This window comes from Nymphaea colorata, chromosome 5 (assembly GCF_008831285.2).
Source record: "Nymphaea colorata isolate Beijing-Zhang1983 chromosome 5, ASM883128v2, whole genome shotgun sequence".
Classification (NCBI taxonomy): Eukaryota; Viridiplantae; Streptophyta; class Magnoliopsida; order Nymphaeales; family Nymphaeaceae; genus Nymphaea; species Nymphaea colorata.
The window spans coordinates 8,556,003-8,574,991 of record NC_045142.1 but is presented as its reverse complement, the minus strand read 5'-3'; the positions used below and the strand labels follow the sequence as shown (position 1 = coordinate 8,574,991).

At 41.4% G+C, this 18,989-nt stretch overlaps 2 protein-coding genes across 3 annotated transcripts; both read right to left on the bottom strand.

Annotated features, from left to right (window-relative positions):
* Window positions 1–91: 91 nt before the first annotated feature.
* On the bottom strand, window positions 92–7,746 carry LOC116254524 (probable LRR receptor-like serine/threonine-protein kinase At3g47570). Its single transcript, XM_050077880.1, has 2 exons — window positions 4,709–7,746; window positions 92–3,380 (listed from the first exon to the last, which is right to left on the bottom strand). Exons 1-2 carry the CDS (start codon window positions 7,500–7,502, stop codon window positions 2,959–2,961), a joined length of 3,216 nt encoding a protein of 1,071 aa, XP_049933837.1. The 5' UTR covers window positions 7,503–7,746; the 3' UTR covers window positions 92–2,958.
* A 3,420-nt stretch (window positions 7,747–11,166) lies between these two features.
* On the bottom strand, window positions 11,167–18,779 carry LOC116255035 (receptor kinase-like protein Xa21). Of its 2 annotated transcripts, XM_031630749.2 has the most exons (3): window positions 15,609–18,779; window positions 12,900–13,268; window positions 11,167–11,526 (listed from the first exon to the last, which is right to left on the bottom strand). In XM_031630749.2, the coding sequence occupies exons 1-3, from the start codon at window positions 18,409–18,411 to the stop codon at window positions 11,486–11,488; spliced, it is 3,213 nt and encodes a 1,070-aa protein (XP_031486609.1). In that variant the 5' UTR covers window positions 18,412–18,779; the 3' UTR covers window positions 11,167–11,485. The 2 variants fall into 2 exon arrangements, with proteins under 2 accessions (XP_031486609.1, XP_031486608.1); XM_031630748.2 differs by lacking the exon at window positions 11,167–11,526 and having other exon boundaries at window positions 12,461–13,268; window positions 15,609–18,778.
* Between the last annotated feature and the right edge of the window lie 210 nt (window positions 18,780–18,989).

Here is an 18,989-nt window from a genome sequence, read left to right as displayed (position 1 = left end):
TTTGTTTAAAATTTAGCTGTTTTCTACATGTAACTGTAGAAAAATAAGCAATTCATCCCGATTTATGCAGCCAACATAATACACAAACGCACACACATAACATGCTAAGGGACAGTATAAAACCCAAAAACACACACACACACACACACACACACACACAGAGAGAGAGAGAGAGAGAAAGAAGAGGGGGTGGGGCCGGAGAGAGAAAGAGTTGTTTCTAGCTTTTTCTTCCTTCCTACGCCAGACGATCAAGAAGATGGTTTTCCTCCCTTTTGTCTGAATATAGAGGGTCAAGGAGAGAATAGAGAGAGAACCACTGCTTGTACCAGCCTCCCCCATTTGTCCAATATAGAAAAGAAAGAGTAAATCCCCTAATAACAACGTTGCCTACCTCTCTTTTCCTGTCCTGACCGAAAGATAGATGGCAGCGTTCTCCCTCTTTCGACCGAATGGTGAACATTGTTGGTAATGGTGGCAGTATTCTAACCTTTTATCATTGCTCTTTTCAACCAAAGGGCTTTGTAAAGTGGAAGAAAACTGGAAAAATTTCTGAAGAATTTTACTAAATACGACCATAAACGTGAATGGTGACTCTGATACCACGTTGACGGAAAAATTTCAATGGAAACAACTTATACTTTATGAATGACGAACATAATCTAACTTACATCATATTCACGCGTATTAATTATAAAGAAAGAAATATGGAAGGGTGCCTAAATGCATGTATGAAGTAAAGGCCTAATGGTTCTTCATCTTCCAAAGCTTCCCCTGAAAAAAACAAGATTTCTTCTTCTCTTGTGACCAGAGAGAAAAACTAAAACCGATAACTGTAGTGCCTTTGGTGACCATAACCTTCTTTAAACTTTCTAGTAGTACGTTTCCCGATGTCTATCATAAAGTTAGAAATGGACAAAAGAGGCTCTACACATTATGAAACCCTATATCATATTGGATGACATATTGCACAACTCAAGAATATCACTTTAACGGGGCTAAGACTTGATGATCAATTACATATCTGGGTCCACAATTAGATATCCGATATTGGATAGGAGAGCAGACCCATTCTAAAGTGGGCAGTGGTCATTGTTGTTACAATAGAGAAGAAGCAGCAGCCTCCAACCAAGGGAGAGCATAATCCTGACCGCCAACCAACTTTCCTTGAACAATAGCATACTTAACACGATTCAAGATATATCATAAAAAAAAAAAGTAGCGAGCAACTGAAGTAAATAGTAGAGACGCATACTTAGGGGTTTTTAATAAAAAAAACACTAACATTGTTGTTTCATGAATCCATCGTAAAGATTGGGTTTGAATTCGCCTTGATTTTTTTGAGAAGTATTTATGAAATACTGTGTTAGTACTCTTCTTACCAAACACTAACTTACTAACTTACATACTGAAGATTGCTGAGGGGGTTGGTGCAACCGCTGCGATGGGGAATGGTAGGCGCCTAGTCTCCGTTTCGATCTCTCGTGGCATCAACTGTTTGTGCTGAAAAAAAAAAGGGCACCGATATGCAAGTAGTTTATAGCAGGAGCACATACCTCAAAGCACCACAAAGCGGGGGGCTCACCCGAAACTTACATACTGAATACTGAAGATGACATCCTTCAAAATGTGTGGAAAGCTACCAAGTAAAACCATTGCAAACTATGGATTGCCCCTTGCGCCACTAGTGGTGAAGACAAAAGGGCTCCATTTCATGAAACTTTAGACTCATCAGCACATACTAAAATGATCAAAGAAAATGATTAGAAGATACTAATATATAAATAAGCTGAATGGACGGGGCCAACCAACATATAAATGAATAAAATTTGTGGAACACAATGGACGGGGCCAACCAACATATAAATGAATAAAATTTGTGGAACTGTGTGAGCAACTGCCTGCAACTGCCTGGACAAGCCCACATGTGTCTTACCATTGCGCACCACAGTCACCATTTTTCTTACTTATTGGTTTTAAGTTTTTTTTATTCTTTCTATTTTTCTCTTTTGCTCCTTAAACTGTCGGACATGGTGCTTTCGTTGCTGAGGCAATGAATAATATTCTATGTTACCGTCCGCAACTGCAACCATATGTCTAGCATTTAACCTTTTTTTCATGTTTGCAGACAATAGCCTGTTTACTAATTGTGACTGTTGACTAAATATTTAAGTCATACCTAAAAAAACCAGGATTTCGCTCTTTGAGAGGCGGAACAATCATTTGACAAAATAAATATAACTTTTCAAAAATTTTCACAAAGGCTACACTTATTAATTTTTCAAAAGTTTTAGGGGCCAAACTCACATTTTAAAAAAAAATTAATGTGTAAATTTTAAATTTCTAAAATGTGCACGGGGTGGCCATGGCACGTGCCAACCCCTTGCTCCTCCGCTACCGGCTTGTTTAGAGGGAGGGAATGGGAATGAAAATGATAGTCAATATTGTGTTTGGTTAGTTAACAGAAAAATAAATAAAAATAAAAGACATGTTAAATGATAATTGAATGTAAATCCAATCCCTTCTAAATTGAAAGGATTAAGATGTAAAAAAAAAAGAAATAATTGCTCACTTTTTTCTAACCAATCCACCTTTATAATAATCTCTTTCATTCCTTTTCTTTTCCTCCATCCAAACAAACCATGCATAAATTGTGCTTTTAGTACTATAAACTGTCACTATACAAACAAATATTGCCAAAACATCGTTTTTAGTGACAGTTCTTAAATATTTTTGTAATCCGGCAATGCGTGGCAGCATGAAGATTTCAATTCCCTACTTCTTAACATAAGGAGAGACATTTATTATGAGATTGCTATATGAATCACAGCGCCACTCTATGGAAAGGTCCACACGGCCTTCCGTAGTTCAGGAATTATCCGGCCACGTTAGATTATTTCTTTATATTCCTGTTTTATGCCTTTTCGCACCAACCACTCTGCGTTTCAGAGCTTCAAATATTCAAACGGCGGTAGCACTCGTGCTTGGAAACACTCGCAGATCTTGCATCTTACCTCTTACTCTCTTCAAACTTGCTACCACTTCTCGCATGGTCATCCTATCTTCTGGAGTTTCCTCCGAACACGACAATCCTATCTCCATGATCGGCACGAGGATTTCATGGAGCACCAACGAATCATCCGTCCCTGATCTCTGCTTATCACTGGCACTATTGTTCACAGCATCATGATGAAGAAGAAGAAGAGAGTCGTCCACTATGTTGGATATTGCACTTGGAAAAGCCGCCGCCACCCATTGACGCAGGCTTAAATCTCCACCAAACATGGCATCGGTAGGCCTCTTTCCTGTCAAAGTCTCCAGCAGCAAGATGCCGTAGCTATAGACATCCACTTTGGCTGTCACTTTCCCGGCCAACCCGAACTCTGGCCGCCCATGACGACATCATCAATGCAAAACAAAACGAAAAGTCATTAAATATTTCAGTGGCGGACACAATATGGCACTCAATATTGAAGGCCGACTTTTTTTCATCAATACAAAAAAACATGCAAGCTAAAAATTTCCTCCTTTACCGACGTTTTCGGTCATCGGTAAAATACTAATTTTATGTAGTATCATTTGCTATCATGAACCCAAAAATTGAACATGATGGTGAAAGTAATTGGTCCAATAAGCCCAAGCCAACGTCAGGAATCAATTGAAATTGGGCATCAAACCTACAAGTAAAAATCCTAACATATATATGTACAAACCACTGTCAAATATATCGCGAATTCCTGAATGTTTTCAGGATATTTACGAGAAAAACAAGTAGGAGGAGTGGAAAATCTTGTGAGATTCTGAAAGCATCGCAAAAGTGAAAATTTCTTAATTCTATTTCAATTTTTTGCTTTTTTATCGTGATTATTAGTTTCTCATTTATTTTATTTTTTTTTCAGATTTTATTTTTTTTAAATTTACCAAGTTTTTTTCCAGAAATTTTCCTAGAAAAATACACAATATTACACGAGAACAAATTCTTACCGACAGTTTTCCTAGAGCGATCAGAGACAATTGTACAAATTAACATCTCTGAACCTGAAGAAATAGAAAAAAAATGAAAGGAAGGGCTCCAGCATTCATTTGGGCAGCAGGATTTCCTCCCACTGAATTATTTGTTTCGATTTTTAATGTAAAGTTTCATCGGCATTATTTTATAGGAAACTTAGGTGTCCCGTGAACCGAATGGGACTGGAGTTGGCAGAAATAATGGGGATGAAAAGACAAATATGACATTAACTGGCAAAAAAGGGGAAAAAGTGAAAAACAACTTTTCTATAAGACAAAAATGTCTTCATACAGAACAGAAAAAAGTTGTCCAACAAAAGTTAAAAATGTTCATAACGATAACGAGAGACAGAATTGGGGCCCAATATAGAAAGTCTAGAGAGAATTCTTCTTTTGATTTGGGGCTCAAAGCAAACGAGAAGGTTGATTTTAATTGCTCGGATTTTAGATGCATGGCAAATTTTAGAACCTCTACCTATGTTTGATTCATTATTTCAGCTTTTTTTTTCTCCCCCCTCCAAATTGATATCTATGGATTTCAGCATTCTCGGGGATTTAAAATCTCAGGTTTTAAAATCTACAGATTAGTCAACATCAATCTATGCAGCAAATCTAACCTCGGAGAGATTATCCAACACAACCTAAATAATTAAGCTGTCTATTATCCACCTACTCAGAAGGTTGCACGATCGTAAGAACATACCTGGTGCGATATAGCCCATGGTGCCAAGAGCAGAGGTGAGAGTCGAAGACTTGTTCCCCAACAGCATCTTCGCAATTCCAAAGTCGGCAACATGTGCCGTCATGTTGTCGTCTAAAAGGATGTTGTTCGGCTTTAAATCACAGTGAACGATCGGCTCCGGATGATCGTGATGCAGATATTCTAGCGCGCACGCTACGTCGACCATGATATCCACTCTCTCAAGGAGATTCAAACGTCGGCGGCCGCCACCGGAGAACAGCCATTCGTCCAGGTTCCCGTTGGGCATGTACTCGAAAACCAAAGCCCTGAATTCGAGATTGGTACACGCAGTTATGATCTTCACCAGATTTCTGTGTTTCACCTTGCGGAGCACCTCGCATTCTGCATCGAAAGTCTTGTTTGCTCCCTCTACGTGCATATCCAAGACCTTCACCGCAACAACCGTTCCATCGTAAAGGGTTCCTCTGTACACCGAGCCGAAGCTGCCGCTGCCGAGCAGGTTTTTCTCGCTGAAGCTCTCAGTAGCACGTGATAGCTCGAGGTAGGAGACGATCGGACGCCCGATTCTTGGTGAATCGTCTTCAGGAACCCGCGTTTTCGTCCTCTTTCTACGACACAATATTAGAGACAATACGCACGAAATGGTTCCTACTAAGATTCCTGCAACAACGCATGCAGCAATGGTGCGGGCTTTTGTCTTTCGATTTGATCTTGTTGGGCAAGGACGTACTTGGAACTTTGGTGCTCCACAAAGAGCAGGGTTTCCCTTAAGTGAGTCGGCGTTCAGCTTCGTAAATATACCATGGTTAGGTATTTCCCCTTCCAATTGGTTGAAAGAAAGGTCCAAGAACTGGAGATTTTTAAGTGATGCCAGTGACTCCGGAATTGTGCCATCGATGGAATTATGGGAGAGGTCTATGGTTTCAATGGCTACCAAACCGCCAAAAGTGGGTGGAATTAGGCCTTGGAAGGAGTTCCATGAGAGGTTAAGGGTCTGAAGCATCTGCAACTTTGACAGTTCACCGGGCAGGCTCCCTGATAGCTTGTTTGCTGAGAGATCTAGATAGCTGAGTGAGGCTGAGCTGCGCACAACATCAGTTGGTAGTGACCCAGTTAAAAAGTTCTGTGAGAGATGGACATGACCTAGATTCTCCAATTTCCAGAGTCCAGAAGGGAAGGCAGATGATAGGTTGTTGGACCGGAGAACCAACCAGACGAGGTTGGTGAGATTTTGTACCGCATCCGATATCGACCCAGAAAGTTGATTTTCGTTAAGGTACAACTCGCCCAAGTTTCCCAAACTATAAAGTTGGTTCGGGATGGATCCGTGAAGCATGTTATCGTAAAAGGATAGCTTCTGCAGGTTCCTCAGCTCCCCGATGCTTTCAGGAATGACGCCATTGAAGTTGTTGCTGCCCATGGCCAAGAAGATCAAGTTCGTCAGGTTCGCTATCTCGTAAGGGATTCTACCTTGAATCTGGTTCTCAGACAGATAGAGTTCTTGGAGGTTGGTCGATAGGTTGCCGATCGAAGCTGGAAGGGTGCCTCTTAATCGGTTCCCAGACAGAGCGAGGACCTTAAGAAGTCTACACTTGGTTAAAGAGTTAAGGAAGGAAAGCTCCGGGTCACCAGGCGCGTTGTTCACGTCGGTTTCCCAGATTTTCAGTTTTTCGAGGTTTGGCAAGTTGCCCAATTCCATTGGCATCGGGCCGTCGAAGCTGTTGATTCCAATGTCGATCGTTCTAAGCATGGAAGCATTGGCGAGGGAGGCAGGCAGACGGCCGCTGAAATTGTTGGTCGCCAGGGCAAGAAATTCAAGATTTGGGAGTGTCTGGCCGATGTTGGCCGGGAGCTGGCCGAACAGGCGGCCGTAGGATAATCTTAGAGATTGAAGAGAAGAGATGTTAAAGATAGAGGATGGAACCGTGGACTCATAAAAGTTCCACCCAAGATTCAGGAACTGCAGGCCGGAAATGCCTCCCAACTCGTATGGTATCTCCCCTGATAGGCCGTTGTCGTACAACTCAAGGGTTTGAAGCGCTGAAAGGTTTCCGAGCGTCCGGGGGATGGCGCCGGTGAGCTTATTCAGACCGATCGACAGGCGGTTGAGATTCGACAACTCTCCGAGAGCGCCTGGTATGTCTCCGGCCAAGTTGTTTTGAGTCAAAACAAGAATTTGAAGCTTCGACATGTTCCCCAAAGCCGGAGGGATGGTGCCACCAAGCAAGTTATCACTGAGGGACAAAGTATTCAGGTTTGGTAGACCCCCTAACCAGGGCGGGATGCTGCCTGTCAACTTGTTGTAGGGGAGAAGCAGGCTTTCTAGACTGGAGCAACGGCCCAAGCTCTGGGGAATGGTCCCTTCCAGTTCGTTGAGTGACAGACGGAGAACTCTCAAGCGAAACAAGCGGTCGAACTCGACGGAAAGAAGGTCTCCGTGGAAGGAGTTGTTTGCGAGAGATAGAACGCGCAGGAAGGAGAGGTTGGCGATGCCCGGAGAGAGAGTACCTTCGAGGGCCATCCCTGTCAGATTCAGTTCTACAACTCGCTGCCTACGTCTGCTGCACCAGACTCCCTTCCATGCGCAGAAGGAGACGTTAGGGGTCCAGCTCGACAAGACAGCATAAGGGTCGTGAGCGACTCTGGACTTGAAGGAGAGCAAGGCGGATTCATCGGTGACGTTGCTCGGATTCATGGTGGTGCCTGCTGATTGGCAAGTGCTGCTTTGGAGGATGAGCGTGGCCAACAACAAGTACCAGTAGAGCGCCATCAGGTTCGGATGAAAGAAAGCCATGTGAACTCTGTAATACGGCTGCTAGATTCCAGCCGAGTAAATGGTTTATGAGAACAAGAAGCGAGCAGCGCCCCAACTATACACTTTGGGGGGAGAGATAAAGAATTTTCACCATGATGTAAAGATGCATGCGGAGCAAACCGTGGTTTGTATATATAACCAAGCCAAGTCCTCTTCTATCAAAGTCTCACTCACCCATTACTGTGTTCGTACGCAGTAGACTTAGCAGTAAACTTGAAGGGCACCATGATAAAATCCATGAGTGCAGCTGCCGGCGGCTGATGCACTTGCGTGTCCGACTAAAATTCACTGTAAAATCTCCTTTCTGTTCATTTTGGAAAGAAATTATTCATAGAATCCATCACTGTCAACGGCAGTGCTAATGGCGGTCAAGAGGACCCAGCGTCCCCGCGGCCGTCGTTGATGACTTGCAAATATCCAATACAAAAATTGAATGGTTTTTTACCAGACAAACCTTCCATGTGTACAAAGACACCTAGCTACTCTACAAATCTCACGCACCCATGACTCATGTCTTTATGTTGAAGGAGGAGACGAGAAAGTAATCAACTCCAGGGCATGAACATAATTAGATCCATAAGACCTCACTGGAGTTGTTCTTAAAATGTCCTTCCTTTTTTTTTGGAAAGAAATAAATCATTTCGAAACGCAATGGTGGATATGTCTCATTTGGAGCACATGTTTGACCAAACGGTTCTAAAAAAAAAAAAGATATGAAAAGAAAAATTAATATCTGATTAAAAAATTATATCGGATTAAGATTTATAAAATCGACCAAATTCAAGTTCAGATTGAGATATGTATAAAAATATGATTGAATCAGATCAAATTTAATCTTAAATCAATATCTTATATCCTATGCGTCGGCCAAATTCGATTCAAAATTTAGATACTGATTCACATTCAAATATAAATGTAAAAATTGGATTTTTTTGTTCATATTCAAATTCAAATATGTAAATATATAAAAAAATAGATACAATTAAAAAGGTTTATCCGATTCAAATCAGCAGTGTCGTAATGATAGAGTTGAGAGATGCTAGTTTTTCAACTCCAAACTTGTCAGGAAGTAAAGTCTCCGGTCCAAACGCAATGCCCGAGAAAGCTGTGTGAACAATGATGGTGGTGGGGTGGAGATGTGCCAGATTTTTCTTAGAGGACGAGACTGCTTCTCCAAGTCCAAATTTGTCCTGGAGTAAAAGTCTCCGCTCCAAACAGAACGGGGTTATAAATGGCTTCCGTGCTCGCTCTGTATATGGCCGACACGGATGAGACTGTGGGCATTTACTGAAGACTTCTACAATTTGCAGAAGAATGTTCTCCTTTCCACAGCTTAGAGCCAGTTACCACCTTCCTGAACAATGACATACCCGATTATTCCTCTGCATTATTGTCTTTCTGTGATATTGTCATTAGGTGATTTTTCTTTTCCTGCAAAGTCTTCATGTTGATCGATTTTGAAGACGACCCACATATAATTTATTTGATTCTTTCTTGCTACGTTTTTTTGTTCTATGCTTTGAACTTAAGCATTATATTTGCAAGCCTTCCATAGATGTACATCTTTTGCCTTTATCCCCATTTTGATAGCTGGAACCAGAAAATGAACTACTAGCTTTCGTTACTCAATCGTAAAACAACACGCATTGTCCTGAATTTCATGGTTTAGTTTAATGCATGTTTTTTTTTTTTTTTTACCAACGGGCAGATGGTTTGCTTAGATGCAGTTTAAGTATTTTAAGCGTCCATCTTTTTCATAATGGCCCTGGTTTTCATCACAATTCATGAGATGTGTTTGTTTTTCAGCGAACTAAGTAGCACATCTTCTTTTTTTCCTTTCATTTTCAACCATTTCCATGAATCCCAACAAGTTGTATAAGTGTGCCTCTTTTTGCCCATAGACAAGATGGGTGAGCGGCGGTGGGCGCCCCACTCCCGCCCTGTGGTTTGCCACTTCTGCCTCTGTTTGAGGCAGAAAGAAGGAAGCTTGAGTTGCGGGCTCGAGCTGCTTGAGGGTTTGGGCCGGCCCGTTTTGGGATCGGTTCAAGGCGAACCGGGTTTTCAGTTTGATTCGAGCTCGTATCGTGGGTCAATGGATTCAAATTTGGGTCCAAACCAGTTCTTCCCGTCATTTGAGACAGGATTTGATTTGGGAATGCCCCTAGATCATATCCAAGCTCGTGTTCCTTCTTGAAAGCCACCCCCAAATCCACCACCTTGATCAGCAATAGAAGACAGTAAGATGACAGCATAACCAAATCTTGTAATTAGATCTAGTTAGTTTTTCGTACTTGTCAACGAATTCAGATCGGCAATCCATCCCTTTCTCTATATGAAGGGACGTTGGTGCATTTTGTAGACAGTCAATCAGTTAAAAGAAATGAAATGCAAGCTTTTGTCAGTTTTCTTCTGTTATTCTTGTTTGTTTGATTGTTTGATCATTTGCTTTGAGTTTTAGTTAATATAAGTTTAGTTTTAGTTTAGTTGTGTGTGCAGACGGATTAAGATAAGAATTCTCTTAATTCTTCTTGCATTATCTACTCAACCTGCTACCCTTAGATCATAGAATTTCATAGGGCCTCAACTAGTTGCCGATCCCTCGGTTTCATTTCTAGCAAGCATGAAGTGTGTTGCTCGTTCACTCCTACCGAATATTACCTTTCCAGTGTCCGCTTGCTTGTTCATGCACTGAATGTAAGGCGGGGAAAAAAACCTTATTGGTCAGGCCAATAGTAATCTTGTTGATTTTTTTTTATTTTAATTTGTTTAAAATTTAGCAGTTTTCTACATGTAACTGTAGAAAAATAAGCAATTCATCCAAATCTATGCAGCCAACATAATACACAAATATAGAAAGCACAGAGTAAAACCCCTAATAACAATGTTGCCTACCTCTCTTTTCCTGTCCTAACTGAAAGATGGCAGCATTCTTCCTCTCTCGACCGACTGGTGAACATTGTTGGTGGCAGTATTCTAACCTTTTATTTTCCTCTTTTCAACCAAAAGGAACTGTAAAGTGGAAGAAAACTGGGAAATTTTCTGAAGAATTTTACTAAATATTATAAACGTGAATGGTGACTCTGATGCCACGTTGACGGAAAAATTTCAATGGAAACAACGTATACTTTATGGATGGCAAACATAATCTAACTTACATCATATTCACGGACATTAATTATAAAGAAAGAAATATGGAAGTGAATGCATGTATGAAGTAAAGACCTAAAGGTTCTTCATCTTCCAAACGTTGCCCTGAAAAAAACAAGTTTCTTTTTCTCTTGTGACCAGAGTGAAAAACTAAAACCAGTGCCTTTGGTGACCATAACCTTCTTTCATAACTTTCTAGTAGAACGTTTCCCGATGTCAATCATAAAAGTTAGAAATGGACAAAAGAGGCTCTACACATTATGAAACCCTATATCATGTAGGATGACATATTGCATAACCCAAGAATATCACTTTAACGGGGCTAAGACTTGATGATCAATAACATATCTGGGCCCACAATTAGATATCCGGTAATAGATAGAAGGGCAGACCCATTCTAAGGTAGGCAGTGGTCCTTGTTGTTACAATAGAGAGAAAGCAGCAGCCTCCAACTAAAGGAGAGCACAATCTTGACCACCAACCAGGAGCACTATATAGTTCTCAAATGAGTGCACCTACTTTCCTTGACCAGTAGCATAGTTAACGCGATTCAAGATAAACCATAAAAAATGTAGCGAGCAACTGAAGTAAATAGTCAAGATGCTTATTTTGGGGAATTTCAGTAAAAAAAAAAAAAACGCAAACTTTGTTGTTCCATGATGAATCTGTCGTAAAGATTGGGTTTGAATTTGCCTTGAGTTTTGAGAAGTATTTAAGAAATACTGTGTTAGTATTCTTGTCACCAAACACCAACTTACATACTAAAGATTGTTGATGAGGTTCGTGCAACGGTCGGGGTGGGGAATGGTAGGCGGTTAGTCTTCATTTCGATCTCTCGTGACATCAACTATTTGTGCTGCAAAAGAAATGACACCGATATGTAAGTAGTTGCATATGTTGAAGCACCAAAAAGCTGCGGGGGCTCACCCGAAACTTACATACTAAGATGACAGCCTTCAAAATGTGTAGAAACCTACCAAGTAAAACCATTGCAAACTATGGATTGCCTCTTGCGCCACTAGTGGTGAAGACAAAAGGGGCTTCATTTCATGAAACTTTAGACTCCTCAGCACATACTAAAATGATTAAAGAAAATGAATAGAAGATACTAATATATAAATAAGCTGAATGGACGAGGCCAACCAACATGTAAATGAATAAGAATTTGTGGATTTTCTTCTATTTTCCTTCTTTGCTCCTTAAACTGGTGGACATGGTGCGTTTGCCGAGGCAAAGCGTAATATTCTATGCTGCCGTCCACAATTGCAATCATATGTTTGGCATTTAACCCTTTTTCAGACAATAGCCTGTTTACTAATCGTGACTGTTGACTAAATATTTAAAAGTCATACTTAAAAAAACCAGGATTTCGCTCCTTGTGAGGCGGAACAATCATTTGACAAACTAAATATAATTTTTAAAAAATTTTCACAAAGGCCACACTTTTTAATTTTTCAAAAGTTCTACAGGCCAAACTCACATTTTTAAGAAATTTAATGTGTAAATTTTAAATTTTTAAAATGTGCAGGGGGTGGCCATGGCCCGTGCCAAACCCTTGCTCTTCCTCTACCGGCTTGGGTGGGTAGATGGACGGAAAGGGAATGAAAAGGACGTTGAATCTTGTGCTTGGTTGGTTAATTAAGTAGGCTGAAAAATAAATGAAAATAAAAGACATGTTAAATTGTCAATAAAGGAAATAATAATTTAATGTAAATCTAATTCCTTCAAAATTAAAAGGATTAAGATGTAAAAAAAAAAATAATTGCTCATTTTTTTAAACCAAACCAGCTTTATAATAATCTCTTTTATTCCTCTTGTTTTCTTTCCCTCCATCCAAACAAACCACACATAAATTGTTATCCAAGTACCATAAACTGTCACTGTACCAACAAATGTTGCCAAAACATCTGATAAGTAGTGTTTTTAGTGACAGTTCTTAAATATTTTTGTAATCCGGCAATGTGTGGCAGCATCAGATTTCAGTTCCCTGCTTCTTAACATACAAGGAGAGACATTTATTTTGAGATTGCTATATGAATCACAGCGCCAATCTATGGAAAGGTCCACATGGCCTTCCGTAGTTCAGGAATTATCCCGGCCACCTTAGATTATTTCTTAGTATTCCTGTTTTATGCCTTTCCGCACCAACCACTCTGCTTTTCAGAGCTTCAAATATTCAAACGGCGGTAGCACTTGTGCTTGGAAACACTCGCAGATCTTGCATCTTACCTCTTACTTTCTTCAAACTTGCTACCACTTCTCGCATGGTCATCCTATCTTCTGGAGTTTCCTTCGAACACGATAACCCTATCTCCATGATCGGCACAAGGATTTCATGGAGCGCCATCGAATCATCCGTCCCTGATCTCTGCTCATCACTGGTACTGTTGGTCAGTGCATCATGATGAAGAAGAAGAAGAGAGTCGTCCACTACGTTGGATATTGCTCTTGTTAAAGCCGCCGCCACCCATTGACGCAGGCTTAAATCTCCACCGAACATGGCATCGGTTGGCCTCTTTCCTGTGAAAGTCTCCAGCAGCAAGATGCCGTAGCTATAGACATCCACTTTGGTTGTCACTTTCCCGGCCAACCCGAACTCTGGCCGCCATGACGACATCATCAATGCAAAACAGAAAGAAAGGTCATTAAATATTTCCGTGGCCGACACAATATGGCACTCAATATTGACGGCCGACCTTTTTTTATCAATACAAAAAAACATGCAAGCAAAAAATTTCCTCCTTTATCGACGTTTTCGATTATTGGTAAAATACTAAGCATCATGAACCAAATATTGAACATGATGATGAAAAAGATGCAAGTAATTGGTCCAATAAGCCCAAGCCAGCGTCAGGAATCGATTTAAATTGGGCATCAAACCTACAAGAAATTAAAAATTCTAACATACATATGTGCAAACTACTGTCAAATATATCGCGAAATTCCTGAAGATTTTCCGGATATTTACCAGAAAAACAGGTAAAGCAGGAGTGGAAAATCTTGTGAGATTATGAAAGACCATCGCAAAAGTGAAAATTTCTTTATTTTATTGCAATTTTTTGTCTTTTTTAGTGATTATTAGTTTCTCATTTATTTTAATTTTTTCATTCAGATTTTATTTTTTTAAAAGTTACCAAGTTTTTTCCAGAAATTATCCTAGAAAAAAATACAATATTACACGAGAACAAAATCTTGCCGACAGTTTTCCGAGACCGATATGTGACAATTGTACAAATTAACTGCGTTAGGAATATATACTGAAAACGGCAAAAAGTTTGTCGTTCAAGAAAACATCTTTTGCACTTAAAGAAGAGAAAGAGAGACGTGCGCGAATTGTGGATACCTGAAAGGCCGAGAGACGTAGGACTTTTTGAGAGATCAGAAAAAAGGTACAGATTAAGTTTTAAACACAAATGAACATGAAATTCCTGTGAATGTGGCAAATTACAAGTTGACGAAGGAAAAAAAAAATATCATAAAAAGGTTAATTATTTGGCTTCACAAATATCTGTAAAATCGTCTACCTTGGTTTCTCCTTAGATTAGAAGCTCTTTATTTCACCATTGAGGGAAGGAAATAAATAGTGACAACCAAAGCAACAAATGTTTCAAGTTTATAAGCTCTAATTGGAAAATCCCAACTCCAAATTTAGAAAATTGAAAAATCAACATTGTTACTAAAATGCATGTTTAAATCAATCATGGCCCTGCCCAGTGGGTTTCTTTTATGAAACTGGCTGGAAGGTCAAATAATCAGCCAAAGTAATATATGTTCACAACTAAATAAAAATTAAATATACCATTCTGTTTTCTCACGTACATTTGGATTACCATTTACCATATTTGAGTTAATCGTAGAAAACTCCTTCACATTAATCATAGACGACTCAACTGAACATAATAGCTCGCATACGTGACCCTACCAAACCCAATTGACAACCCTAGCTATCAATCACCCTTCAATGTTATAAGTATGTTTATATAATTAATTGTTTTCAAAATTTGGAAAGAAAAGTGCATTTTTATATGTTGTTATTATGAAAACCATCACAATCTACATTCTTTGGAGGAGTTGGTAGGTGGTAAGGAGTTGGTGCAATAATCGAGATGGAGTTGGTAGGTTTCTATTTTGAACTCTTGTGACGTTTGTTTTTTGTACTGCAAAAAGTAAAATGAAAATGAAGGACTTCAACATTCATTTGGGTAGCGGGATTTCCTCTATAACCCTAATCACAAACTATTCATTTTCATTTTGAATATAAAGTTCATAAGACATTATTTTATAGAAACTTAGATGTCCCGTGAACCGAATGGGACTGGAATGGAGACCACAATAATGGGGATGAAAAGACAAATATGCCCCTTAATTGGAAAAAGAAAAAGTAAAAAACAACTTTTCTATAAGACAAAATCACCAGATTGAGCTTGTGAAAAGCTTCAGGACAAAAATATCTTCATACAAAACAGAAAAAGATTGTCCAACTAAAGTTAAAAGTGTCCAAAACGAAAACCAGAGACAGATTTGGGGCACTTTCCTCCATTTCGTGCCTAGCCGCCCGATATATAAAGTCTAGAGAGAATTCTTCTTTTGATTTGGGGGTCAAAGCAAAAGAGAAGGTTGATTTTAATTGCTCGGATTTTAGATGCATGGCAAATTTTAGAACCTCTATCTGTGTTTGATTCATTCTTTCAGCTTTTTTTTTTGTCCCCTCTCTACCTCCATGTGTGGATCTCCCCCCTCCAAATTGATATTTATGGATTTCAGCATTCTCGTGGATTTAAAATCTGTGGTTTTTAAATCTACAGTTTAGTCAACATCAGATTTATGCAGCAAATCTAACCTCGTAGAGATTATCAAACACAACCTAAAGGAGGAGACTAATAGTTAAGCTGTCTATTATCCACCTACTCAGAAGGTTGCACGATCGTAAGAACATACCTGGTGCGATATAGCCCATGGTGCCAAGAACAGAGGTGAGAGTCGAAGACTTGTTCCCCAACAGCATCTTCGCGATTCCAAAGTCTGCAACGTGTGCCGTCATGTTATCGTCTAAAAGGATGTTGTTCGGCTTTAAATCGCAGTGAACGATCGGCTCCGGATGGTCGTGATGCAGATATTCTAGCGCGCACGCTACGTCGACCATGATATCCACTCTCTCAAGGAGATTCAAACGTCGGTGGCCGCCACCGGAGAACAGCCATTCGTCCAGGTTCCCGTTGGGCATGTACTCGAAAACCAAAGCCCTGAATTCGAGATTGGTACACGCAGTTATGATCTTCACCAGATTTCTGTGTTTCACCTTGCGGAGAACCTCGCATTCTGCATCGAAAGTCTTGTTTGCTCCCTCTACGTGCATATTCAAAACCTTCACCGCAACAACCGTTCCATCGTGAAGGGTTCCTCTGTACACCGAGCCGAAGCTGCCGCTGCCGAGCAGGTTTTTCTCGCTGAAGCTCTCAGTAGCACGTGATAGCTCGAGGTAGGAGACGATCGGACGCTCGATTCTTGGTGAATCGTCTTCAGGAACCCGCGTTTTCGTCCTCTTTCTACGACACAATATTAGAGACAATACGCACGAAATGGTTCCTACTAAGATTCCTGCAACAATGCATGCAACAATGGTGCGGGCTTTTGTCTTTCGATTTGATCTTGTTGGGCAAAGACGTACTTGGAACATTGGTGCTCCACAAAGAGCAGGGTTTCCCTTAAATGAGTCGGCGTTCAGCTTCGTAAATATACCATGGTTTGGTATTTCCCCTTCCAATTGGTTGAAAGAAAGGTCCAAGAAATGGAGATTTTTAAGTGATGCCAGTGACTCCGGAATTGTGCCATCGATGGAATTATGGGAGAGGTCTATGGTTTCAATGGCTACCAAACTACCAAAAGTGGGTGGAATTAGGCCTTGGAAGGAGTTCCATGAGAAGTTGAGGGTCTGAAGCATCTGCAACTTTGACAGTTCACCGGGCAGGCTCCCTGATAGCTTGTTAGCTGATAGATCTAGACAGCTGAGTGAGGCTGAGCTGCGCACAACATCAGTTGGTAGTGACCCAATTAAAAAGTTCTGTGACAGATCGACAAGACGTAGGTTCTCCAATCTCCAAAGTCCAGATGGGAAGGCAGATGATAGGTTGTTGGACTGGAGATATAACACCGCGAGGTTTGTGAGATTTTGTACTGCATCTGATATCGATCCAGAAAATTGATTTCGGTAAAGGTACAACTCGCCCAAGTTTTCCAAACTATAAAGTTGGTTCGGGATCGATCCCTCAAGCATGTTACCGTAAAAGGATAGTTTCTGCAGGTTCCTCAGCTGCCCGATGTTTTCAGGAATGACGCCATTGAAGTTGTTGCCGCCCATGGACAAGATGGTCAAGTTCGTCAGGTTCACTATTTCGGAAGGGATTCTACCTTGAATCTGGTTCTCAGCCAGATGGAGTTCTCGGAGGTTGGTCGATAGATTGCCGATCGAAGCTGGAAGGGTGCCTCGTAATCGGTTCTGAGAGAGAATGAGGACCTTAAGAATTCTGCACTTGGTTAAAGAGTTAAGGAAGGAAAGCTCCGGGTCACCAGGCGCGTTGGTCACGTTGGTTTGCCAGATTTTCAGTGTTTCGAGGTTTGGCAAGTTGCCCAACTCCATTGGCATCGGGCCGTCGAAGTTGTTGACTCCTACCTCGATCGTTCTGAGCATGGAAGCATTGGCGAGGGAGGCAGGCAGACGGCCGCTGAAATTATTGGTGGGCAGGACGAGTTCTTCAAGATTTGGGAGTGTCTGGCCGATGTTGGCCGGGAGCTGCCCGAACAGGCGACTGTATGTTAAGGTTAGAGATTGAAGAGAAGAGATGTTAAAGATAGAGGATGGAACAGTGGACTCATAAAAGTTCCACCCAAGATTCAGGATCTGCAGGCCGGAAATGCTTCCCAACTCATATGGTATCTCCCCTGATAGGCCGTTCTGGTACAACTCAAGCGTTTGAAGCGCTGAAAGGTTTCCTAGCGTCCGGGGGATGGCGCCGGTGAGCTTATTGAGACCGATCGACAGGAAGTTGAGATTCGACAGCTCTCCGAGAGCGCCTGGTATGTTTCCGGCCAAATTGTTTTGAGTCAAATGAAGATATTCAAGCTTCGAAAGGTTCCCCAAGGCCGGAGGGATGGTGCCACCAAGCAGGTTATAACCGAGGGACAAAGTCTTCAGGTTTGGTAGACCCCCTAACCAGGGGGGGATGCTGCCTGTGAACTTGTTGTAGGAGAGAATCAGGCTTTCTAGACTGGAGCAACGGCCCAAGCTCTGGGGAATGGTCCCTTCCAGTTCGTTGAGTGACAGACGGAGAACTCTCAGGCGAAACAAGCGGTCGAAGTCGACGGAAAGAAGGTCGCCGCGGAAGGAGTTGTTCCTGAGAGATAGAACTTGCAGGAAGGAGAGGTTGGCGATGTCCGGAGAGAGAGTACCTTCGAGGGCCATCCCGGTCAGGTTCAGTTCTACGACTCGTTGCCTACGTCTACTGCACCAGACTCCCGTCCATGCGCAGAAGGAGACGTTAGGAGTCCAGCTCGACAAGACAGCATAGGGATCGTGAGTGACTTTAGACTTGAAGGAAAGCAAGGCGGATTCATCAGTGACGTTGCTCGGATTCATGGTGGTGCCTGCTGATTGGCAAATGCTGCTTTGAAGGATGAGCGTGGCCAACAACAAGTACCAGCAGAGCGCTAAGGAGATAATCAGGGTTGGATGAAAGGAAGCCATGTGAACTCTGTAATACGGCTGCTAGATTCCTGCCGAGTAAATGGTTTATGAGAACAGGGAGCGAGCAGTGCCCGAACTATATACTTTGGAGAGAGAGAAAGAGAGAGAGAGGGGGGAGGGAGAGAGAGTTTTGACCATGAACGATGATAAAATCCATGAACGCAGCTGCCGGCGGCTGATGCACTTGCGTGTCCGACTGAAGTTCACTGTAAAATTTCCTTTCTGTTCATTTTGGAAAGAAATTATTGATAGAATCCATCACTGTCAACGGCAGTGATAATGGCGGTCAAGAGGAGCCAGGGCCTCCGCGACTTGGGCCGTCGATGCCTTGCGAATCCAATACAAAAACTGAATGGTTTTTGACCAGATAAATTTTCCATGTGTACAAAGACACCTAGCCACTCTACAAGTCCCACCCACCCATGACTCATGTCTTTACATTGGCTCATGGTTTATGTTGAAGGAGCAGACAAGAAAGTAGTCAACTCCAATGGCGTCAGAATAATTAGATCCATAAGACCTCGCTAGAATTGTTCTTAAAATTTCCTTTCTATTCATTTTGGAAGGAAAGAAATCCA